The 26,475-nt window shown below is 40.3% G+C and overlaps 1 protein-coding gene and 1 long non-coding RNA gene across 2 annotated transcripts in view; one reads left to right on the top strand and one right to left on the bottom strand.

Moving 5' to 3' along the window:
- Window positions 1-1,421: 1,421 nt before the first annotated feature.
- Window positions 1,422-25,681, top strand: LOC121653423. Its single transcript, XR_006012786.1, has 3 exons — window positions 1,422-1,515; window positions 12,312-12,317; window positions 25,669-25,681. It is a non-coding gene; the product is annotated as an uncharacterized LOC121653423 (long non-coding RNA).
- atp10a (ATPase phospholipid transporting 10A) overlaps window positions 3,809-26,475 on the bottom strand; it is a 42,707-nt gene continuing 20,040 nt past the window's right edge. The window contains exons 11-21 of the mRNA XM_042006844.1: window positions 20,706-20,809; window positions 20,155-20,281; window positions 19,875-20,059; window positions 17,344-17,692; window positions 13,393-13,469; window positions 12,273-12,398; window positions 11,982-12,182; window positions 10,262-10,342; window positions 10,043-10,147; window positions 5,643-5,830; window positions 3,809-5,482 (exon numbers count right to left, since the gene is read on the bottom strand). Of these exons, the coding sequence (XP_041862778.1) occupies window positions 4,831-5,482; window positions 5,643-5,830; window positions 10,043-10,147; window positions 10,262-10,342; window positions 11,982-12,182; window positions 12,273-12,398; window positions 13,393-13,469; window positions 17,344-17,692; window positions 19,875-20,059; window positions 20,155-20,281; window positions 20,706-20,809 (2,195 nt within the window). The 3' untranslated portion in view covers window positions 3,809-4,830. The remainder of the gene's footprint in view (window positions 5,483-5,642; window positions 5,831-10,042; window positions 10,148-10,261; window positions 10,343-11,981; window positions 12,183-12,272; window positions 12,399-13,392; window positions 13,470-17,343; window positions 17,693-19,874; window positions 20,060-20,154; window positions 20,282-20,705; window positions 20,810-26,475) is intronic.

Below are 26,475 nucleotides of genomic sequence, written 5' to 3'. Positions count from 1 at the left end.
TCCTTTTGTTTGTGATTCTTAAGCTCAGCATTTAAGGAACTTTCAGTTTCAGGCTCCCAAAACACTGCTTCCATGTGAATGAAACGTCCTAATGATAAAAATAAAAAAAGGAGAAGTAAAAAATTTTTTAAGTGAATACACCACTTGTTTCTGTGACCTTCATTTTAACAATCACCCAGTCACCTAACATGTCTTGTGCTCTTCGGGGAACCCAGGTTGGGAACCAATGCTCTGTTGGACTGAGATCTGGTGACTGGAGGCCATTGTCCAGTGAACTCATCGTCATGTTCTAGAAAGCAGTTGGAGATGATCTGAGCTTTGTGACATGGTGCATTATTCTGCTGGAAGTAGCATCAGAAGATGCTACACTGTGGTCATAAAGGGATGGACATGGTCAGCAACAATATTCAGGTAGGCTGTGCTGGTTAAACCAGACCATGTTGGTACCAAGAAAATATCCCCCACACCATTACACCACCAGCAGCCTGAAGTGTTGATCGAAGGCAGGATGGATCCATGTTTTCACGTTTCCACCAAATTCTGAGCCTAACATCTGAATGTGGAGCTGAAATGGAGACTCACCAGACCAGCAACGTTTCTCCATCTTCTATTGTCCAGTGTTGGTGAGTGTGTGTGAATTGTAGCCTCAGTTTCCTGTTCTTAGCTGGCAGGAGGCACCCGGTGTGTCTTCTGCTGCTGTAGCCCATCTGCTTCAAGGTTGGACGTGTTGTGTGTTCAGAGATGCTGTTCTGCAGACCTTGGTTGGAACCAGTGCTTACTGGACTTCCTGTTGTCTTTCTATCATCTCCAACCAGTCTGCCCATTCTGCTCTGGCCTCTGACATCAACAAGACATTTTGGTCCGACAACTGCTGCTCACTGGATATTTTCTCTTCTTCAGACCATTCTCTGTAAACCCTAGAGATGGTTGTGTGTGAAAATCCCAGTAAATACTCAGACCAACAACCATGCCACTAGGGCTGGGCAATATGTCGAGACTTTCAAATATATCAAGACTTATAGAAGACAAGGGAATATCGTTTATATCGAGATAGCTTGTTTTGAGTTAAAAGCATCTTTTCTTTTGCATTTTGGACAGCTGTATTTTTATTATAGTCATTGAAAAGTATTTTTAATTTATTTTGTTTTAGGAGCATTTAATTTAATATAAAGGTACTTTAATTTCAGTTAGCTGTTTTAATGCACATGTGCTGCTGATCCTTAATAAAAGTGTATTTAGCACTGAAGGCTTTAAACTAGAGCTGTCTCTTTGGTTACTTGACAAAAAAATATATATATCAAGATACATATCGTATACCATGATTCAGGTAAAAAATATCGAGGTATAAGATTTGGTTCACATCGCCCAGCCCTACATGCCACATTTAAAGTCACTTAAATCTCATTTCTTTCTCATTCCGATGTTCAGTTTGAACTTGATCTTCACCATGTCTACACGACTAGATGTGCTGAGTTGCTGCTATGTGATTGGCTGGTTAGATATTCGTTTTATTAAGTTAATAAAACATACCCTATAAAGTGGCCAGTGAGTGTTTATACAATCTAGCAGACCCCAAAATATCTCAGACACTTGAAGATCAGAACCAACATTTGCTGTGTTTATAACTACTGTTTATATCAAGGTAAGTTATCCTTTAGTTTATCCACTAGCCTTCTAATTAATCATAATCGTCTTTGCAAACCAATGTCCAAAAGGCTAAAACCACAAAAGAAGAATATAATCCTCTTCAAAGAAACAGATAAAAGAAAAACTAATACTTTATTATATTTTTGCTTTATCTTGTTCACAAGCAGCCATGTACAGCAAATTTCCAATTATTCCAAAGGTCAGCGACTTGATATGAAATACTGTAATTCTGAACATAATTTGGTCATCGCTGGAGCTCTTCAGCATGTCGTGTCTTCTAGCTCCATACAAAAACCAGACAACAGCTTCAAACAGTATAGTTCAAGGGCGAAAAGCAGAAAACTCCCTCTGTATGCAACAATTACAGTAAAACTGCAAAACATACAGCGGGTCGAAGAGCCAAGAAAAAAATAAAAGCTCAGACACAAAATAATTATGGCAATGAGTAGTGCAATGAGAAAGAAGTTAAAGTGGATATGCTGGAATGTAGCATTGATCACACTTAAGCTTCATTCTGGCACACTGAGTGTGACAGCGAGAGTACAGAACAAACAGATCTGATGAAACAAAGTGAACAGACTGAGTCTGAATCTGAACAACGTGCCAGATAAACGCTGTATGCAACGAGAAAGAAGGAAAAAAAAAAAGGAAGAAAGAAACCACAAAGCATGTAGCCTCATAAATATTTACACAAACATGATACAGATTCAGCATCATTAGTAGATTAGCAATTTCGTATCCAGTGTTAAGGCACATACTACTGCTTACAAAATATAGAAATATATAAGATCTTTGGTATATGTTTTGCATTTTACAAAAAACAACATAATAGACAGTCTGTCAATGCTTATCATAAAACTGTAGCATCTTTCCAATTTCCCAGACTTGGTTTGTGCACAGGACAAAAAAAAAAGATTGTTTGTGAAAGTAGGAAAATAATAATGCCTCCCATTCTTTGCATACTGTGTCTGTCATCGGAACTAAAAATACTTAAAAGTGCAAATTTACATTTTAAAGCAAGATCTTTTACATTTGGAAAGACCTTTCAGCACTGAGGATTTGGTTGACAGCTGAACAGTGACAGAGAGAAAATAGACTGGCTTAGCATAAACTCACAACATGAAGTAAACGGCTGACAGGACCTTCAAGTAAATCTGTTTCTTACGCATGATGGTAGCATGTTGTCAACTCCCTGTGCAATGCTTAAAGAAAAAGTTTGACAGGTCTGAAAAAAAGCACTCATCTGCTTTCTTAGACAGCTGAGTTTTACAAAACCTGATAAATGTTGGCAAAATAAGCTAACCAGATGAAACTTAGCTTAGCTTGGACCAAGAACAAAATCTGCCAACCAGAGGCTCCAAATCTTACTAATTAGCATATCTCATTTGTTAACAGTGACACCGTTTTTGCTGGATTAGATTTAGTTGCCCTGTGACAGAGCTAGCTGGTAGCCTGGTAAACTGCTATTGTGGGGGGGCAACTAGCACTACAGCTGTGGTCCATTGCTGTTTTCTTAATTGAAAACTATTCTGCTCTGTGGAAAAGTACGTATTAAGCCCACACAATATTTTTGTACACAAGTGCACCAACAATTCTGAGGCAGAATTTCTTCCATTTCTACCCTCACTTTGCTAAGCTAAGCTAAGCTAAGCTAAGCTAAGCTAAGCTAAGCTATCTGTCTACTTTTGTACTGAGTAACACTCTGTTAAAATATATTTTAATGTTTAAAATGAATCAAATACCAGAAAACGACTCAGAACTAAGATTGGGGACCAGCTGGGTCTTATTTAAGGGTACAAAAAAAATGCTGTCCAGCACCTCTAAAGCTAATTAGCATGATGGTACAGTGTGTTTGTGCTAAGGGTGTCAGATTCAGACTAAGTCTGCAGCGACTTTTAACAGTTTACTAATTGTTAGGAGTTAATCTTAAGTTTTTTATTTTTATATTTATTTATTTTATTGAATTTCCCTTTGGGATTAATAAAGTATTTTTCATTCATTCATTCATTCATTAAGTTGTTAAAACAAACTAAACAAAAACAACTAAGATAAAAAACAACTTCTTTTGGTGATCATTGAGAGGCCCTACATGGCTTTTATTAGTGTTCGATTATCTGGTAAACACAAAGCCAAGCTCTAGATTTTTGTTCAGATAAAACAAAAGCGATACAATATTTAATGAAATTTTGAGATTTTGGACATTTTAAAGACTTGGATTTGTCCAATTCCAGTCTGATACAGGGATGTCAACTGTGTTGATCTGGTTATCTCAGTTCTTGGTAAGACTGATGATAAATGCCCAATAATATTTCAATTTATAATGTAAAACTCAACATTGCTAAAAAAATAAGATCCAGCAAATCAATACACACACTGACAAACCTCTTTACACATTTGAGAGGATATTAGACATAATGCATAACAGCTCCAGTAGTAACCATCACCTTTAAAACCCAGTTTTAACACTCCAACAACCATAAAACTAAAGTTTGTCCACAGACACAAACACACACAAACAAAGCAAGATTCCTGGTAGACCTCAAGCGCAAAAAGACAGAAATGAAAACGTCATTATTCTGTGTAAAGTTAACAACTCAGACAAACATTCAGTGGAATGTAATGATTAAAACAGAGTAAAACAAATGTGATCCAGCAACAAGGCCAACAAGACTGCTGAGACAATACCACGATCATCTGCATGGCCGTTTAAACTTCAGGATAATCTGCACAGAAGTCCTTGCGCTGAAAACAGAAAACTTCTCTTGGTGGGAGTAAAACCAGCAGTGATTTGAGGCCACGGGGGTGTCTTGACCCAGGCCTTAATGCCCCTTACAGGCTGAGCTAAAAGAACAAATATATCAGAGAGAAAACAAACTCCCAAATTACTTAGCAGTGGAATGTCTCTTCTCTGGTCAGCTTTAAATTAAACCTGATCCAAGTACTGAGATGCATCTTTGTGGAATCTAAATTTCCCAAAAAGAGAAACACAAAAAGAGAGAGAGAGATATTCCAGTTCTTCCATTTCCCAAATGTCAAAAATATTTTTACTTTAGCTTCATGTCAAAAATATAAAGTACCTTTTTGCATATTTATAAAATAATCTCCTTGAAAAATACAATAAAATTAGATAAAAATGGAAAAACTATCGTGCAAATTGGAGTACGAGTAGCATACTTTAAGACATCACAAAGCGGTGTGCAGCGACTTCTCTGCATCTTGCTCAGTCTTGTGTGCTGGCTGAACCACGTTCTCAGATTTGAGTCCTTCCTCTGAGCTCCTTGTAAATTTGACATACTGCGATGCTCCGTCAGGGGGCAAGTTCAGCAGGATGCCGTCTATCTGTGCGGTAAGAGGTGTGGAGGTGGTCCAGCTGGTCAGACTCAGCTCTGACAACTCTAAAGTCTTATTAAGGCACTCTGAGTCTTTGGCAGGAGGAGGCTGCAGCTCTCCTGAGAGCGTGGGAGCGTCTTTGGCGTAGGGAAGAGTGTCTGATTCTGTAATAGCTAACGTGTGGAGATCTGAGAGGCACTTTGGACTGTGTGTGGGTGCCGGCGGGCTTCTTCTGCCCTTCTCTTCATCTGTTTGTAAGGCCAGATCCTGTTTGGCTGGTGATGCCTTGCAGCCAGGGATGCTCCTCTGGTCTGTTTTATTGCAACCTTCGGGTGAGATCTTGGTGAGGGACAAGAAGGCAGGCTTGGGGCTGATCGGTGACCCCATCTTGACTCTGCTCAGGCTGAGGATGTTCCTGCGGGTGTCGGCGGGGAGTTTATCCAACTGCCTTCCCACTTGCACTGGGTTTGGAAACATTGTGCCCTGGCACGCCCTGTAAAAATATCTGGAAAATAAACCAGAACCAGACATCAGGAAACTACTCCAATGATAAAAGCCAGGCTCTTGAAATAAACATGGTGTTGATAGCAGAACACAAAAAACACAGTACAAAAATATTTGAGAAACTGAGTTCTAATTAATCTACAATTTGAACAGGAGAGTACCGGGGCAGCAGGGCAGCTACAGGTGTGATGGTGCACAGCAAGTAGAAGAGAGGGTCCTGCAGCAGCCTCTGCATGGTCCAGTATGGGTTGGACGGGGAGTAGCAGGTGGGACAGGAGGAGTTGTACAACAGACCCACACTGAAGAATAAGCCTATACTGAAGGCTATAGACAGCCAGTTAATCCAGGTCTACGGGGAGGAAAACACAGACAAGAAACCCTTTACTCTAGTTAAATGTAGACATCAGTCATACAAATGAAATTCCATGTTATTCCAGGTCCATTAAAAGATTTATCTGCTTCAAAGCAAACACCATATTTTAATTGAAAACTTGAAACTACTGATTTGAACCACTAACTCGTTTAGGAAATATTGATTATGGTAATGAATCAAGTGAAAATAAATTTTCTCAGAAACCTGTACACAATCTGACGGGTTTCACAGTAAATGCAGGTTTATATTTGAGAAGCAATGGCTACATTGATCTTTTATATACTATGCTACAAAGATCACCAGGACTCATTTACTAATGTCTTCCTATGAATCTTCTTAAATTCGTTCTTAAGTTGTATTTCAAATGTTTTTAAGAAAACCATCTGTTAGATTCACGAACGTGTTTGTAGACTGATAAATTGTTTGTATCTTTCCTCTTCATTGAATACCAGATGTTTGCAAATTGAAAGGATGTGCCAACTGCCTCTACTTTCCTAGTATACACTGGAAAATGCCCATTAAAGTGACGTGACTGAAGATGCATGTTTACATGCACCCAAAAATCTGATCATTACCTGATTTCTGGAGTTTTCATATTAAGTGTCATGTAGAGAGCAAACTCTGAATACATTTTATTAGATGATAGTTATCTGATTATAAGAAATTGGATTTACACCCCTAGAGTTCTCAGAAGTAGTCTGATATCTATATGCATGTAGGCCAATATATTTTTTACTTAGTTTTTTTTTTTACATCTGTGCATATGCAAAAAAAAGAAAAAAAAAACTGCATCGCTTCCATCTTTAGAACTTCTTTGTTAAAAAATAAGTCTGACGCTGTCACAATGTGATAGGAACACAAACAAAAAGATGGCATGCAGCAGCAGCAAGTCAGGGTGTAAAATAAGTACAGCGTTCACATTTAGTCTAAACTGCAGCTTGTTAGCTCCTACATTAGCAGCTAATGCTAACACCATGACCACCGCTATGGTCAGCAAACACTGGATATTTTGTAAATAACAGGAAGTTAGTAACTATGTACATATTCCAAAACAAATCAGATAAAGGACTAGAAAATGGGAGATAAGAATTTTTCTATATCAGATTATTACGATAATCTGATAACTACCAGATATTGATATTTATCTTCATGTAAACGGGCTCATTTAATGATCAGCCATGTGAATATTGAAGCATAAGGAGAGATGTTTCAATATTAAGGACATTTTCCCCAAACTTTTTAAGACAGTTTTAAAATGAGCATCATAAATTTATATGTGCATCATTGATGAACTTTTTTACCAGTACAAAGAGTCATATGAGGATTAGTCTTGTTTTAGCATTCTCTCATACAGCTCATATGGTGCTCCCTAAAGACGGCTAATTCAGTAAAAACCAGTTTATATAGTTTTTTTTTGTGGTGTGTTTTAGGCAGCCTAGACAACTGTTATTTCCACATTTTAATCCTGCCCTTTTCTCCCTTTTTCCCCCTCTTCCTCTATCTCCCTGTCAGGTTCGGCACTGACATATAAAGACTAAAGAAAATAAGATTACAATAAAAATAATAAAAATATCAAGGGCAGCCATGTATATAACATGTCTCCCTTGGTAGAGCAAATCTGTCAAGCAAAATATGGCACACAGACCACCGTTCTGTATGTTAGGATGCTGGACAGGACAGGGTTAAAAAAGAAACAGTCAGACGTTGTCTCTTGTCTCATCACTTGCTCCTTTATTTTTGCTCTCCTCTCTCTTCCTCCGATCATGTCAACTTGGGTTTCTTGACTGGATCAGCCACGGTACATATTGAAAATGGCCAGTGTGTTGATATCCAGTTGCTGGCATGTGACGTGGTGCCATAAAGTAAAATGTAGTGGTCATGCGATGCTCCGAAAAAAAATATTTGGCTGGAAAAAAAATATTTGTGAAATGCAGTTTCCTCCTCAGGACGCTTCAGGGCAACGACAACTCCAGGAATGTACTTACGGAATGTCAGTGTGACATCAAAATGAGTCAAAAACAAGTTTAAGGTCAGAAACTTAAGTAGCGTTGCTTTAAGAATGCAAGATAAATGTATTTGAGATGGATGATGATTTTTTTATATAGTCATTCAGTGAAAAGAAACAACTATCATTTAAATATGCGACCATGTTGTTTTAACCATTTCAGAGTCTAACATCCAACAGTCGGAGTGATTTTAAGTAATATTTCTGAATTGAAATATTCCTGTCCTGTCCAGCATGGTGGCAGCAGAATGATGGTCTGGCTGCTGTGTTGTGCTGAACAAATTTGCTTTTCCAAGGGGAGCTTTATGGATACAAGACTTCTTTTTATAATTTTATTTATTTATTTTTAAATCTTATTTATTTTGAATTATGAAATTTACATAATCTTGGTGGACCTGACCAGAGGGGACAGAAAAAAAAGGAGAACAGGGCATGGGAACGTGACGCCATGCCACTAGCCCCGCAGTGGCTGACGGGAAAACTAGTGAGGTGCCGTGAGTGCCATGGGGAGAACTTGTTGCATAGTGGGTTGCAATGCAAACGACTGACAGAAGGAAAAATTGTAGGAAAACTTTTCCTACATGGAAAAAAAATTAACGGAGTCTTGTGTCGGAAATAACGAGGAGGAGGCAGATGGCGTGGATATTCGCCGTGAGACACACGGACATAAATTTTTCTGATATCCCAAGCTGGTTGAAAATGTGTACCATGTTAGATCAGGTAGACGGACAAATAGAGGGTTTGGAAACTGTACACGAGACTTCAAAGACTTAAAATTTCTTAACTGAGCCTCAGTAAAGGTGCTCACACCACAGACCAGATACACAAAAATGTAAGGAAAAGTCAGAGGAGGTAAGGCATCGAGGTCTCAGGTTAACTGATGTTTAATTTGGATAATTTATTCCAATCGATGCGATCTTTTTTGTATAGCGTCCCCTCGCCTCGGGAAGAAGCTTGTCCCTAGAGCGCACATTTAGTTAGTTTCTAACTTTCAACATTATGGTTGTTTAAATACTTCAATCTGCAATGGTCAGGTTTTTTTCTGTGGGCTCAGAATTGTATTTTTTACATTCCAGAACACACTGCACTGTGACGTCGGTTCCCATTGCCCTATAGTGAAGTACAAAGTATAAAAAAGAAAGAGGAGACAAAGATACAACAGATAGAAGGCAACAACCCTTCAATACAACCTAACACCAACCAACTGCTAAAGCAGTACAGACACACAACAGAATTTCCTCCAGCTTTTACAGGTAAACTAAGCTGAGAATCACCAGGAGTTCCTAAAATAAATAACCTAACCAACAACAACAACAAAAAAAAAAACAAAAAACAAAAAAAAAAAACAAACAAACATTTGTCTTGACAACAACTAAAGTACCAGAAACACACACAAGTGTACAAATGCTACCAGGCCTCTATGGAGGCCAGAGGCAGACTGGGGCAGCCCAGAGACCCGGGCAATCAGCAGCCATCCCAGAGCACCAACCCCAGCCACCCCACCACGAAGACGACCCCGGACTCACCCAGAAGGTGGCAGAAGAAGGCCCCAGCTAGAGCCCCCCCACGGTCACAGGGCACAGGCCCCAATGGGCCGAGACTGGGCCCCAAGAGCCCAGAGGCGAGAACTGCCATTTAAACGTAAGCATTTGGCCACCGTTGATCTTTTTAGAGCTGGAAGAAACCTTTTCCCTTTTCCCTGTGGTTCCACATTTCAGCCAGTGACCAAGACCAGTGTATACATGCAGTGTATGAATGAATTAGTTCGCAACAAGCATGGAAATGTGAACAGTGAAGCCTACTTGCCATTTATAATTCAAGTAGGTGTTTTCCTCTCTGTACATATAGAAAATAGCTAAAATAGATGTCTGTTATATTGTTATCTGAACAGAGCTAATGGATAAATCTGTGGAGCATTGTCCCGACTCACATAATTAATGGCAGCTGTTGTATGAGCGGCTGGTGAATGTGGCACCTGCCAGGTGAGCATTGTTTACCTTTGGTCAATACTACTCTCCATAAAAACTCCCCCTGCACAAGAAGCAAGCATGTCCAGGAGAGTTGTTAATGAGAAAAAAATTCTGTCAGGCTGAATTTAAAGCATTGAAAAATGCAAGGAAATGAAAAACTATAGATGAATTCAGATTAAAATCAAGGCAAAATGACACATAAGCTGCTATTACCCATGTTTTGGTCTCAACACCCAAATGCACCAGAATGGTGAATAAAGCGATGGTGGTGATGGGAGTTCCCCATGTAAACAGATCCACGTCTGAGTCAGCGTAGGCCTGGGGGGGGGGAGGGAGGGAGGACATCAGGGTTAAAAGAGGGAGATGATGAAGAGTAAATACAAAACATCAACAAAAACTGAGCGTGATGATGGAAACTAAAAGCAGACTCACAAAGTAAGGAATGAAGAAGCAGACCAGGCTTTGGTAAAAGGAATCGATCATGTTCATCCAGAACATATATGGCTTATATTCCTGCAAGACAAATCCAGACATCTCGAGTAAGGCATCTCATATTTAATAAATCTAAAGCTGAACTGTGAAATTAATAATTAGGTGTTTCATTCAACAAAGATATCAATGTTCATATTACCAGGATAAAGGGAACCAAATCTAATATTTTTCATGGCTTATGCTTTATTTATACTAATATTTATATACATATATTAATAATTTCCCCGAGATTAATAAAATATACTATTTTTTATTTCCATTTTAAACATCTTTAGTTATTTATGATGCAAACAAAATGCATTTGTGCCGTTTTAACGTGAATTTGTGTTCAAACGAAAGACAGATATTAAAGTCTTACTCAACAATACATGGTCCTTTTATTATTATTTTTTAGATGTCTATAATCTTGTCTAACCATTAAAAGCCATCATCTAATAATAGAGCTGGACTGGCTAGATTATCTGTAGTGGTGCTTGTAATGCATAAATGGCAATATCGGCATGGAAACCTGTTCACAGTTACATCATTACATCATCATGTGGCTGGTCTGAGAAATGTTCCAAAAATAGTTCATGCAAGAAGTTTTGCTGCTGAGATTTGTGTGCAGATTTTAAAAAGGCTAAACCATTTAAATATGGAAAGCTTATTGATGCTGTTTTAGTTCTAATAAAATACAGAGTGAAGCTGAAGCCGTGTAGTGGCAAAGCTCCAAACCAGGACTATTCAATTCAATCCTACGAGGGACGCAATCCAGCAGGTTTTCAACCAAGCGGAAATCTCGGCCGGTAAAATGTGAAGCCTATGTGCAATTCCCCCCTCATCCTCTAGGGGCTGGCTCAAAAACAGAGTCAATCCCCATAGACTCCCATGTTAAAAGACCAAATTTACAGCAGAAATAAACATGTTTAAAGCCTGGTAAAAAATCATTTTAGGATTAAAAGGTCAAGTTTACCTTCATGATAACTGTGAGGGGGGTGAATTTTTTTCTAACTCATCCGTTTGGATGTTATTTAATCTTGAAATTTGGCATAATTAAGGGCGTGTCCTTTTGATTGACAGGAATCCAATATCCGCAGAAGGGAGAGTGCAGCACAAACGCGGTTTTTAGCCGGTTAACAGCGCACCTTAGCTTTAGCCCGCCTACCTCCATTACCTGGTTAGCTACCGTTAGCTCAGTTAGCTCGGGTGTCAATCATCCACCCCCAACTTCACAGTTCCCTCTCAGCTCCACCTCTCTGCCCATTTTTGGACTTCCCAGGAATGACGGCACGCGTGACGCTGCCAAGATGGCAACGGTGGGAATCGCCTAATGAGCTTCAATTCACTCCGAGGCAACCTTACATGCATGGTTTTGGACGGTGGGAGGAAGCTGGAGTACCCAAGCTTAAAATATTGTTAAAAACAAATACTTAAAAAAACATAAAAAAAACAAAACCAAAAATTTTCTGAAAATAAAAAAGCCACATACCAACTCTCAAAATATGGTTTAGAAGGAAAAAAACAACTGTAAAACCAGTCCCGTTTCACTGCAAGACCAAAAAGCTTCATTACATTAAACATGTTCAGGAAATTGTTTCGCTTTCAGCTGTTAATGGAGAAAACTGCTTATTAAAAAAAGATTAAGGCAGTAAAAATAATTTGGACATTGGACAGCGTGGACCTCAGAGTTCTGGCCGTTGACGTAAAGCTGAGGTAGTTGCTGAAGAGTCTCTTCGGACACGTCTTTGTCCAGAGTGCCAGTGATGAGTTGTGGGAAGGCAGAGAACATCAGGTTGAAGAAGATGAGATACCACTGGTCAATCATGGCAGAACCAGAGAACCCACAGTAGAACTGATACCAGAAGATGAGGGCCACAAACATCTGGGGGAACCAAAGTGATGGATTCACATGAGAAGACAGAACTTAGAACTCATTCTCCTTTGAGAGAGAAGCTAAAAGAAAGTGACTTACAGCATTTTTGTAGAAAAAATACAGGATCATGTTTGCCAGTCGAGAGTAACACCAGTGTCCGTGGACCAGTAGGAGCTTCTGGAGATACCGGAAACGTGGGAGAGCAAAGTCGCTCGCCATCACCGCCTGCAAAACAACCCACATTCAGTCTCGACCCTCCTCATCCCACTTTCAGCATTTACGAGCAACAGACGACATCAGGAAGAAAACCAGTTGGAAATGACAGTCCCCGCTCCACTCGCCTGCTGCTTTTCATTGGTGTAATCTTTCCAGAGCAATAACCCTTAAACCAGTTGTCTACCTTTAGGCATTCGCAGCTAAACCAGCAGGAGTGTTGGTCTTATCCATCAACCCCCCTGCCCCCCCGTAACGAGTCCCATGGTGGGACTTTAAAGGGCGCTGCTAAACCATTATGACACCTCTCAACTGTCAACATTAAGAGAAACAGCGGACGCCTCGATCGGCTCCTGCCGAGCTTTAATAATGTCGTCCTAACGACTACAAGGGGAGCGCACACCCCGAGGAAAGGTGTGTAATTATAACTGTAAAATAGTACTTCTCAGCAAAGCATCAGATCCCGAGGACTGACCACTGCCTCAAAAAGAGCTAATTTGATTAACAGTTATTAATCTAGTCCCAAAATTAAGGACAGGATACAGGGGCTGTAACAGATGCGAAGCCTCCCCAGGAAGTTAATTGGGAATCTCCACTATCTGCGTGAGTTCACCGCTCTGGAACAGGATGCTACAGGAAGAGCACAGGGGAGGAAGGACGACTCTGGCTATTACATTTTTTTTAGCTGTATATGTCAGACTCCACCTTGGCTGTGACCTTAGAGCAGAAAGAGAAGCTGGTGTTGGTGGAGTCTAACCTAAAGCCCCCTATAAAAAGAGCCTGCAGGACACAGGACAGGCCTCCTGAGTCAGCGGAACACACACTACACTATTTATAGACTAAAACTTTCACTTAAAAGTAATGAAAAGCCATTAACTACACCACAATGCCAGCCCCCTCCCCGTTACCCTCATCTTCTACCTCATAGCTCCTTAACAACATCTTTTTATGATCTGTTGTAAATCGAACCTCGGTGTTAGTCTGCCTCGCCCATGTACCCCCTTACCTGCATGCCCTCCTGTCCCGAAATCCCCACACCAACGTCTGCTACCTGGATCATGCTGACGTCGTTGGCCCCGTCACCTGTGATTAGAAGAGGAAACAATGAACTGGGATTGTTTAAAATATCCATTAACAAGGTCTGTTGTGGTAAAATCATTTGGTTTTTATCATCTAGTGTCATCTCCCACTAACATGTTTGTTTTAACGTGGCTTGCAGCAGTTTTATAACATCTTCTAATTCACTGTGAGAAAACAGACTTTTCTCATGGCACACTGACTTGTCGCAGGTGGAAACTGTCCCGAGTGGTACACTGGTTCATACCAAAAACAGTTTATTTATGTTATAATATGAATTTGTCTTTTACCTTAAACACTAGTTTAAACAGCTTAAATAAGACTGGGAATGTGGTGCAGTGGGACCAGTTAACCTAACTAATGTCTTTGACCATGCATGCCCATAGAGAACCCATTCAGATACAGAGAGAACAAACACAGAAAGGCCAATGTTCTAACCCCTCCCCAGCCGAGGCTCGAACCCGCAACCTTCTTGCTGTGAGGCTGTGTTGCTAACTACGCCACCGTGCAGCATCTTAAATAGATAATTATTATTATTATGGCTCTGGAGGTCTTTATGACCTAGTTGCTGAACAGGGAAGGAGGTCAGAGACAGAGGGAGTGACCTGCAGCAAAGACTCCAGGTTGGGGTTCAGACCTGCGGCAGAGGAGGAGGAGCTATAGTTTCTGTGCGTGAGCTGCCTTATAGTAACTTTTGCAGTTTCTCCAACAAGTAGTTTTATCAATACGGTCCAAAGTTTAGTTTTTTTTTCTTCCAAGAATCTTCTCCAGGACATCCTCCAGCTGCAGCTCAAACACTCGTGGTGAGCGAGTTTGATGGAAGCTGCTCTCGCTTCTTTTGTTTAGAGCCGTCTTTTGTTCATTTGTTTCAGGATCGTATTTGTGTTTTGCCTCTCAATTTGATTCGACACTTGTACAAGTGTTTAATATTTTTTACATTTGTTTTTAAGCAAATCTGTTTTCTAAATGTAATTTTGTTTCTGAATGTGTTTTTAAATGTAAATGTGTTTTGGACTTCTCAGCCACCATAAATAAGTCTTCCTGTCATACTTTCCCACTTTAACACAGAATGAAAACAAAGCAACACAGATGTTTTTTAACTTTTTGTTACATGTGGAAGTCTGATCTGACGATATGGTTCAGATGTAATGTTTTATGGAAAGTGACGAACTTCCAGTCTTTAATACAGCATTTAATTTTGGAATTAACATCTCTCGTTTTCCTAGCACCTTGTTGTACCCTATGCTGCTTTTCCGCGGGTCTTGATGCTGCAGAGTTGCCAGGTCTGCTGCTGTAACCCTAATAGTTATTAAAAACAGACGCCCGATATGACACTTGACATAATGTGGGTGTAACTCATTAATCAGACTTTGCATTGCAACATGTAAACAGGAAAAAGCAACATCCTGTCTGCATCTCATGTGGACAAAGTGTCTTTAGAGAAAAGTCAGGAGTCACACTATTACTGTTCATATACACATGACCAAAGATGAGCAGTGAAGCTCCTCCGGATTCCTCCTGCTGTTATGTTGGGATGAGCTGTCTTGGAAATTAAAAGTGGAGAGAGGTGCACCATTCATCACACACACCCTCTGCAGTGACCGCTTACATTAAACTGTGTTATTCTTTGTAATTACACACTGTGGCTTAATGAAGCTGGAGGATAGCAGAGGTGACACAGGGATGTCCATGACTTATTACCATCTTCACTGTTTTCCCATTTATTTGATCCTGCTGCACTCAGGAGAGTTCCTCCTGTGCAAGCCAAGCAAATTTTTTGTTGTCATTGCTCTGTTTGCAGCAAGAAACACTGCAGCTGCTCACATCACTTTCATTTCACACCTCTGTGGGAAAACAGGAGGATAAATTTCTCATGTTTATCAGTATGTGAGCCTCATCACTCCAACACCAGCACACCAGACCTGTCACATCTTGTCTGCCTCTAAAGCAAATTCTTATCTATAATTGGAATATTAATGCTAATCTTTGGCTTTTTATTATAGCAGGTAGTACCAGGGTTAACAAGTTTATCTGAGCATAAATAAGTAAAACATGCTAAAAAAAAAGGTAATAACCAGGTAATAATACAACAGAAGTGTTTAGATAATACAACCCCAATTCCAGAAAATGTGAATAAAAACTGAATGCAATAATTTGTAAATCTCATCAACCCTTATTTTATTTCCAGTAGAACATAAACAACATATCAGATGTTGAAACTGAGACATTTTACCATTTCATGGAAAATATGAGCTCATTTTGAGATCATATGAATAAAGGAGTCCTGTTGTGACTGTTGCATTGAGTCTTTTAACAAGAGTAGGTGAGACAATAGAACTGGACTGGTGGCTTATAGTTGTGTGCCGGTCTATAAAATAATAAGCTTTGAGGAGTGTGTGTGTGTAAACACGTGCGTGCAGTATAAGTGGAGATGGCCCAGGTGATGAGGTGACTGGCTTTTTTTTTCCCAGTTCGGACCTGGGAAGGCCTTGTAGATTTCAGACAATGCTGAACCACATCCTGAATCCATCACAGCAGCATGGCTTCACAGGAGAAGAGTCCGGCTGCTAAACTGGTCTGCCTGCAGTTCAGACCTTTCACCAACACAAAACATCTGGAGCATCATGGAAGCAAAAATCCAGCAACCAGGACTATAGAGCAGCTAGAATCCTGCATCATACCAGAACGGGACATTCCTCCCCTAAAACTCCAGCAACTGGTCTCACTTCCCAGACGTTTTCAGACAGTTGTTAAAAGAAGAGGGGATGCTACACATTGCTAAACATCACCTTGGAACTACTAAAATTTACATGTACTTAACACAAAAAGCCCAAAGATCTGATTTTAAAAAACATATTCTACATTTCTGTGCATGTTTCCTTTCGTAAAAAGCTGATGAAGTGTGAACTGCTGAGACCCTCACAGCACTACACCAATTAACCCTGCAAAGGTCGATGCAAACCACTCATAAATATTCATGTACAGTGTCCATTGAGTCTGGATTTATTTATTGTGTGGAACGTCAAGGAATTTCCCCCCAGAAAAAGAAACCTTTAAATGACCAGATGAGACATTTAACTACTGTACAGTTTGTTCAGAATGGATTAAAAAACCTCACAACTAAGTTTCAGAGGCTGACAGCTGCATCTGTGTTACTGAATTTACCAATACTGCTGTTTTATTAGCTCCAGTAACTAAATAAAGAAATCCAGATGTTCAGGTGAGTCAGATTTTCCTCCATCTGCCACTTTAGCTGTCCCAGACATCGCCTGCAACATTTCAGCCTTGCAGTGCTAAAACTAAACAAACCACAATTTTCCAAACGCCTGGGAAAGTGGAGATGAGCCGGCGCCTGGTGCTAAACCTTTCAATAACCGCTCAGTAATCAATCACAGATTGGGATTTGAGCTGTTTTTTTTAAATCATTGCTAGGGAGGGACTGCAGAAAAGCAACACACTTCAACAGGAATGAAAATAAACCCGGATCAATGGGAAAAGCAGCCTTCAGTCACAGCTCTACTGTATCCATGGCAGTCTGATGTTCAGAGTTTCCGAATAGTTGCAGCAAATCTCCCACAAGGCCTGTTTTTACCGATATTAGCCACTGGGAGTCGTATAGGGTCAGATTCTGCTTCTTGATACTGGATACAGGACTTTTGAGTCGTCTTCATGGTGATAATTTATCCTGTCAGCAGCTGTGTCTGAGAATTTGGGCTTGTTCTTATCCATTTAGATGCTGCTGGATTTTTACAAGCAATTATTTTAATGTGAAATGCTTTAGCAACATTTCTTCCACCATCAGCATCTACTAACAAGATCTTAGCATCACATTGTGTTTGTATTTTGAACATGTTTCATTTCAGTGATCTTTAAATCTTACCTATGGCCAGAGTCATGACTTTCAGCTTGTTCCGCACCAGTTTGACCACCATGCTCTTCTGCAGTGGTGTGGAGCGGCAGCACAGTACAGAGCGGCAGCTTCGGGCAATGGCTAGAAACTTATCCTCCAAGTTTTTATCCAGAGCGTAAGCCAAGGTCCGACCATCAATTACCAAGCCCAGCCGGTGCACCAAGAGGGGCGAGGTAAGGGAGGATGAAGAGGACGGAGATGAGGAAGGATAGATCTCAAAGGGTGCCAAGCTAGTGTTAGCAGAAGGGTCTCCGGAGCTGCAGAGGAATTTGGCCTGGATGTAGTGTGAGCTCTCCTCCAGCAACAATGCACACGCCTCCTGGTTGAGACAGAGAAGCAGAGGGGGTGGGAGTTGAGAATCAGGGCACAGTGAGGTTTAAGAAAACTGCTTGACCTGCTTCGCATCTGGTAGCCAGGTGCTTTAACAGCACCGAACTGCTTTTATTGAAGAATCAAGAGATGCACATAGAGATTTTATCACATTAAAGGTGCAGCTGGATTGAGCTTTGTGAAATTTAAAATAAATCTAAAATCTCTATTTACCCCTCCAGTAGATGACTCAACCATTATGTTTATTTATATTTAAATCACTGAAAGGGAGGGACTGCACATTTAGGCCCCTTCTCATGTACCAGAGTGGAAAACAAATCATATTTCACTGGTAAAAAAATATTTTGGCAACCCATTGGCTGCTGTTAACCATTTACACCTCTATCTACCAATCACAGTCCAGATAGTAAAGTGATAATGCCCAAATTCACCATAGAAACATCAATAATGTTCCAGAAAGAAGTGAACCCAAAGCTTGTATGTAGGATGAGGAGTGCACACTTCACAGTAAACCTTTTTCTAAGCGACAGATACCTCTCTGATTCATTTCAAACTCACAGTCACAGAAGAAAACATTAGCAGACTAATGGAATAAAAAAAAAATTCTTCATGCTTTTTGAAGTGATTTGTTGCTACTTCTTAGTTGCTAGGTCCCACAGTGATGAGACAGGCATCTTTGTAATCAGCAGAGACTTGTTTGTGCAGTTCGCTTGAAATGGACAAATGAGCAGAAGCTCTAAAGTGAATGTGGCTGTTTTCGTGTTTCTGTTAATTCCCACATAACTGCCTGGGCTTTGAACTGTGTTTGGTTTGGATGCCAATGCCTGGTAGAGTCTTTTGGCCGAGTTTCTCCCTGTGAGTTTTTTTTTATGCTACATGTTAGCATTGATGGTTCCTAGCATATTAAAATATTGTGTTGCAGGGAGTGCTAGCACGGAAGTACGTAAAAAAAAAAAAAAAAGAGCTCAACTCCCATTGTGAATTGTATGGAAAATAACTCATGTTTTTGTATATTTTGCCATAAAAAATGACATCACGTAATTAAATTGGCATTTAAGAGGATTAAGACTGAAGTTGATGAGCACTTTGACACTTTTTTGTCCTTTAATGACCAGAAAGATTTGTAAATAGAAATGACCCACAAGGGTTAAACAGCTGTTCAATCAGACACTGTTAAGCCAAAGAAAATAAAAGATGCTCAATTATGAAAACACCCTCTCCTTTTACACTTGCATTTAAATTAGTCAAACTTTACTGTTCAATATGTAAATACTGAAGTACACAGAGTGCTGTGTAAAAGCCGGAAGCCTCTTGTTTCTTTATATTTTGTCAGCCTGAATTTTTTTGTAATCTTTTCAAAGGGATCTTGAACAATAGCTCTTCAGGCTCTCTGGAGGTGCTTCAAAGTTTGCTTTAGATGTGGTCTTTTTGATTTATTTTTTAGTCCAGTCTTTGTTCCTGAACATTTTTAAAAGGGAAGGTTTTTTCTTTTTATTGGTTAAGCCATCATCACTAACCTATGACCCACTGAAGTATAAAAAAGGAACTTAAAGCATGAAGCCGTGTTGTGTCCACACACAACAAAGATCCAGTTTTAAATTATATTTTTAGGTGGAAAACTAGATTTCCCATTTATTTAGTTGTGTCACCAAAAACATGTAAAAATATACTGTTTGACAGATATTAGAAGGTAATTCTTAAACTATAACTATTATTAAACTAAGTGTATTGAGGGTTAAAAAGGATTATAGATAACATCATAATTTAAGTTGTATAAGATGTATTAAATGAATTATTTAAACCTACATATTTTTATAACAACCAGAATATATTCAGTTATCAATTTATCAAATGAAATATGATAATATTTGATTTCAGTATCAAAATATTAGAATAATAAATATTTAATTAATATCTAAGGCTGCACTGTGGTGTAGCGGTTACCACTGCAACCTCACAACAAGAAGGTCGCTGGAACAGGCTGTATTCTATCGTGGTGCTCTGAATTACTGTTGGGTCATTGATGTTGCCAGGCAACTAGCAGACCCTAGGAGGCCACAATGTTGAGCCAAAAGTCAGTTGGTGCTCTCAAAGCTCCAACACGTTATGAAGCTCCACGTCTACAGTCCAGGCTGGACTGATATCACGAGGATGTGGGCGTGGATGCTTACATGAGAGTCGGCGTTGAGCGTTAGGATCTCCTCGTCAGGGTCCAGCAGCTTGCAGGCGTACGCGATGTTGACCGCAGTTTCCTGTTTGTCGCCTGTCAGCACCCATATCTGTAAACCGGCGTTCCGCAATGATGCTATGGTTTCTGGAACGCCATCTTGCAGCCGGTCTTCGATGCCGGTCGCTCCTGTGGACAAAAAATTATGTTAATGAAAGACACTCCAACATTATGGTATACAAATTTATCTGCGAGGAGGAGGAATAAAAGATGAAGTTTATTACCTAAAAGGTGGAGGTTTGTCTCCAACCTTAAGGCTGACTGAAACAGCAGCTCCTCTCTTCCCTGAATGGCTGTCTCCGCCTCTAAGTGCCGCTGCAGCCAGCAGGCGTATTCCTCTTTGCTCAGAATCTGACACATAAACACAAAAGTTTACATACACATACACTTAAAGCAATATGTGTTTGAGTATGGGGGGGGGGGGCACTGAAAAGCAGAGCGGCCTCTCCCTCTACGGTGGAGGAGGACGACAGAATGTGAGACCTTGATGAGGTGTTTTATCACTTGGCTTCTGCGATGGGCTCTGTACAAGCAGGAATATAATGATCCGGCCTGTGAGAGCATAAATTAGCAGCCTGGGAAAGAGGCGCAGATTGCAGCTGAGTCACGAAGAATGTCACTTTTGGAAGGGCTGCTCCGTGCGATCATCTGTGCCGGGCTGCAAACACATCCTGCCAAAAAAAGCTACTGAAACGCCCAGCACTCTCCATCAAGCTCTGAAGCAGTTTAATGAGGGAAGGCACTTCAAAAGGTTCATTGATGGCTGCTTGCTCACCTTTTTTGCAATGCACAGCGTGCGGAGGCCATCTGCAGCATACAGGTTTAGGTAGTTCTGGGTCCTGCAGACAATCTTTTTCTGGCGTTTCCCTTTAGAGCTGCCTAGACACAAACACAGGTAAGGTTAGAGGAATGAATATTAACCCTTTAAGTACCCTAAAATGCATGACGAGTGGTATTTTCCATCGTTGGTGATGCCATAGTACTTAAAAGGGTTCAATACTCTTGCTTCAACATTTCATTACCAAACTGCTAAAGACTTTAACAGGCACAAGGAAGCCATCTGTCCTCACACCTAAATTAACCACGTACACTACGTCTTCAGATTACTTATCGAGCTGCATCGGTTCCAAACTGGTAGGTGATAAAGAATTTCCATCTCATCTTCAAACATAAACATAATGATCTAACTAAATTATTTTAACCCTCATGCATCATTAAGGACATTTCTGTTCATTTGGCCTAGTTTTCTTCCTAGAATAGAATAGAACTTTGTCATTGCAACAAGAAGTGCAATGACATTACTAAATTACTGTTGATCTGGACATCAGTTTGGCTGGATTAGTGCAGTTAGTTTGCAAGGAAGACTCTTGACAAATTTTGGAATTCAACTTTAACACTTTCTTTGGTGGATAATTTCTTTATTAAACAATACTTCTTGGCAATAAATCTCCTGTTTATTTCTCTTTTGTTGCCTGATTACCAGAATCCGTTTCAGCGGTCGGTTGAATTGTAGGGTCACAGTATGAAGAAGACGTGGAGAATGCTATGCTGACTACTGCACCACTAGGGTAGCAGCTTTGGTGGAAGCACTGTGATGGTGTTGAGAGGCATCTTCCTCACTGGAAAAACAAGGCTTGTCATCATTGGAGGAAATCTCACTGCAGAGAGATGTGGAGAAGAGATTTTGCAACCAGTGGTAATCCCATATCTCCACAGCCTGTTGTGGCTGTGGATGGCACTTTAACATGATACTGAGGTTGCTCCCATCACAAGAATATTTCATTTCTCTCTGCAGCTTTCGACCTTTTCTACTGACTTAAAAACAGCCATGATCTTTAAAAGATGGCCCTAATTACTATTGCATATCTATATTGCCATGTTTAGCTAAAGTCCTGATGAAAAAACAACTAAGCCATTTCTTTCTCTCAAATCACATTTTGTCTGGTCTGCAAACTGGTTTACAGGTTGGACATGGGTGTATGACAGCCATCATGAAGGTCCTTGATGAGATTATGTCAGCAATAGACAGCAGGTCTGCATAGCTGTTATTAAAAACATAATAATGCATTCTGTGATATCCGGTTTTCATTTATTCATTTTAACTATTTGCAACTAAAATCAGCCATTTCCTCATTATAAGCTGATGCATTCAATTTGATTGTTTTTGTGCTTGTATTATTGAGCTTAACAGTCATACATACTGTCTTTAAATAAATCAATTTGCACTTCAAAGAGGTTACTGTGGAGAAGAAGAAGAAAAAAACAGTCAAGTGCATAAATTTACTGTTTAAGCAGCTTTTTTACTTGAGAGTAATAAACTAAGCTGATGCGTGAGGGTTAATATAACTGAATATTATATGTAGTTTAAGATGTAAAGTATTGTGTGCTGTCTCTGTTACAATTATTACATAACAGTCTGAATTCAGTCATTTGAGATTAGCTGACAGCCGTAGTCTTCCCTCTGGTGCAGCATCTTGGTCATCTCTCTGGAAGGACGGCTAACAAACACACCAAGTTTACAGCTGTCCTGACACAGATGCACGAGCCAACACTGACTGCCAGCCATGTAATCTCACTAATAACACCAAAGCTTGGCAGGCGCAGCCACACAAACCCTGCCACGCAGGATTACTTTTACTGATGGGAACAAATAAACTACAGACTTTAAATAACCCAAAATTTTAAAATCCAATTATTTTAATCAAAGCAGTGAACCTCCAAAGAAAACTTTATCCTCCTTATTTATTAAGATTCTGACAGTTTTTCAACGTTACATTTAAAGGATGGCTGCAAGATGAGCCATTTGATACATCAAGTTGTTGCGTGATGGTGGAGGTCGCAAACACGAATGCATGTTATCTTTGTGGTCATGGCTCAAAAAGTTTGCTCTAACTTAAGCCCCGAGGGTCTCCAGTTTACCAGCAGCACCTCCACATGTAGTGTTATTAGGCTGACAGTGTTGTAAAAAAAATTGATTCTTAGATACTAATTGATTTTAAAATTTATCATCTTGTTAGATATTAGTTTGCACAGGTATCGATACTTAAATGCCACTTTGGTTCACGGAAAAAAACAGCTGCCTCTCCCCATTTTAAACAGGTACTGGAGCGGGCAGCCCCGCCCCTACAGCATCTCCCAGGAGGACCCATTATCAGTTGTTAGACCTCTGACCTCGGCACTTTTTTTAGGCGACTAGCTACAAATTTAGTGACTTTTTCTGGTGTTATTGGAGACTTTGAGGCTGACGTGAAAACAGTTTGTTAGAACATGGTTTACTCTTCTCAATGAGTTGTGGGTCATACCGCAAGCCCCTCCCCCTACAGAAGTGCTCACACGAGGCTCGAGCTGCAGGAAGAGCAGGAGACGTTCTATAACCTCCATAACCAGCCCGAAATTTAAATGTGTGTGCTACTGGTTAATCACACCCTGGCTTCCAGTCAGATATTAATGCCTTTAATGTAGACTGTAGACAAAAACATTTTAAAAGCTAGTCTTTTTAAATGTTTTTAATTAATTATTCCAGTTTTAAAAAGTAAATCTTAACTAGTTTGTTCTGTTGTTTACTTGATCTCATCTCAAGTATTATTGAGGAAAAAGACACTTGTGTGTGAGCCAACAGTCTGAGAACACTCGAGACTGCAACTCTGCATGAACTAAAAAGAGTTTTAAAATAATTTTACATTGTTAATGAGTTTTCTTATATTTACTTCTATATTTTTGTTGTATTGTTTTATATCGTGTTATTTATTATTATTAAAATAATAATTTTGTTTCCCCTCCTCTATCGTATCAAAAGTAGTATCGAGTATCAAGCACCATCCTTAGTATCGGTATCAAGTTTGAAATTTTAGTATCGTGACAACCCTACAAGCTGATACTCAACAACTCCGTCACTGCCTCATAAGGAGCCATTAAGAAGGTTTGTGTTGCCAGGCTCCAACTCAGACTGCTTTCACCCAGTGGTAAGCAAAGCAGGGAGTTTCTTTTTTTTTTTTTTTTTTTTTTTTAACTTGTCCTGTCCAGCATCATAGCAAGCAAAATGATAATCTGGTTGCTGTATCGTGCTGAACAAATTTGCTCTGCCAAGGGGAGGCCTATGGGTAAGGCTCCTCTTGATAATGTGATTAATTTATTTATTTATTTACTTTGAATCACGGAATCTATGTAATCTTGCTGGACCTGACCGGAGGGGACAGAAAAAGATGGAAAATAGCAAAAAAAGAGCAAAAGGGAAAGAAGAAAGGAGACAAAAAGATCACAGACAGAAGGAAAACGACCCTACAATCCACACCATCACCAGACAACAAACTGTTACACCTGTACATGAACACACCAGAAAATTTCCTACAACTTTTACAAAAGCAGAAACACACACAGAAAAGAAAACAAAAAAAAAAAACAAAAAAAAAAAAAACAAAAACAAAAAAAAAAACAGGGCTGCCAGTCATTAAGAGTTTTTAAATAATAACCAAATCAAATCAAAAAGACATAACAGCAACCAGATACTAACTCACAGGAAAAATACAAATTTTTTTTTTTTTCTCCTCTTTTTCCTTTTTTAATAATTATCGCTTAATATTAAAAACCCACTAGACAACTCAGTGACTGTGTCAGCATGCAGAGCATGAGAAACAAGGAGTGATCAGTGATGAAGAGTGGTGAGTGAGATCATGCAAATGCGACCTCGCCTCCACGGAGGCCAGAGGCAGACCAGGGCCTGGGCCGGGCCCTCAGCAGCAGACCCGGAGCACCAACCCATGCCACCCCACCACAAAGACAACTCCAGCCCCACCCGAAGGGCAGCAGAGGAGAGCCCCAGCAAGAGCCCCCCACGGTCCCGGGGCACAGGCCCCAGTGGGCCAAGATCAGCAGCCGCCGGCCCCGCCAGGGACCGGCCCACCCAGGGCAGCCCAAGCGAAGGGCCCAGGACCCCGGGAGCCCAGAGGCGGCCGCCCCACCCCCCAAAGGCAGAGGGCCCGCAACATGCCTAGGAGGACCAGGCCCCCCCAGACAGCCACCCGGCGTAGGCCAGCACACACCCCGATGTTCCAGCCGCACACCCCGGGAACCAGGGTGCTATCGGCAAGCAGGGAGTTTCAAGCATTAAGACACAGCCCGTGGGTCATTAAACCTTCTGAGGTGTGGGAGGTGTCGGGGGTGCAGGCGAGAGCCGTCCCAATGGAGCCTGCCTCTTCCGGAGAGCAGCACCAGTCTGGATTATAAGTCAGTGACAAGCTTCTACATTTTGGCTGCATGATCCGTGATTCTTGTACAATCTTCAAGATGGGAGACCAGTTTAATAAATCATTTTGTACTTCCCCGATCCCTTAAAGACGAGGATGGGAATGTGAGCTGAAAAACATGCAAAACAAGATGGAAGTACTTTTCTGCATCAAGGTTAACAAGTCTCCATTCAGCGTAGGAGGGAGGAGTTATCTGTAGACTCTACAAAGCTCCATTTCTTCAATTTCTATGAGGCTGAGCTGCCTTGTCATGATGGACTTTCTGCTTCTAATGAACAGGAGGGGCCTCTAACCAGGCATGTGAAATAAATTAATTACCCACATCTTTTACAGAAAATTTCAGATTAATCTCATAGCAAAATCACAGCCAGGATATAAAGAAGCAACAAATTCAAAAAACACTTTGGAGATTAAGAAATGCACAAGAATGTCAGAGATACCACCATACTGCTGCAAATAGACACTGAACCAAGCAAAACTCTGAAATAACTGAAGAGGTGAACCTAATCAGCCAATCACATGGCAGCATTTAGTCATGTCGACATGATCCGGACGACTTGATGAAGTTCACACTGGCCACGGTTACATGGTGTTTTTTAATTCAGAATTCAATTATTCAGAATTCAATAATTCGAAATTAAAGTATGTTCCTTCATGTTTAAATGGAAATGGTAATTCCGAACTGAGGTTTACATAGCAAATGCGTTTAATTGCCTTTATTAAATTGTGACTTAGATCTGGGGGTTGGGAAGGGTTCTGATTGGACACGGGGCGGACGTGACGTATTTACGTCTACTGGAAGAAAATAAACTCCAGTTCCTGCTTCTTTTTGTTTCCTAAAACATGGATGCCACATAATAAAAATCATTTTTACTCTGTTTTTGATTCTAGTTTTGAAGCAGCAGCTTGACTCTAGCATACTACGTCACTTTCGTCAAATGAGGAGGAGAAGGGAGCTGGACAATTTCAAGATCGTGACAGGAGAAGGGAACGAGCATGCACAGAATGACCGGAATTAATTTAAAGCAAATGAACGTATGCAAGATCGAGGAATTTTTTTATTCGGATTTAAAATCAGAATAAACCAGCCACTTTGGACTTAGGTTTAATTTGGAATGGCCATTTTCATTCAGAATTAGGTGTTTACAAGGTCATTGTAAAGAGGATTTAATTTTTATTCTGAATTAAAGGGGAATTAAAACGCTTCAGTGAACATGGCCACTGAGCATCAGAATGAGGAAGAAAAGAGATTTAAGTGGCTTTGAACGTAGCATGGTTGTTGGTCTGAGTATTTCAGAAACT

Source organism: Melanotaenia boesemani, chromosome 14 (genome assembly GCF_017639745.1).
Source record: "Melanotaenia boesemani isolate fMelBoe1 chromosome 14, fMelBoe1.pri, whole genome shotgun sequence".
NCBI lineage: Eukaryota > Metazoa > Chordata > Actinopteri > Atheriniformes > Melanotaeniidae > Melanotaenia > Melanotaenia boesemani.
The sequence above is the reverse complement of the archived record's forward strand: the minus strand, read 5'-3'. Positions and strand labels throughout refer to the sequence as shown.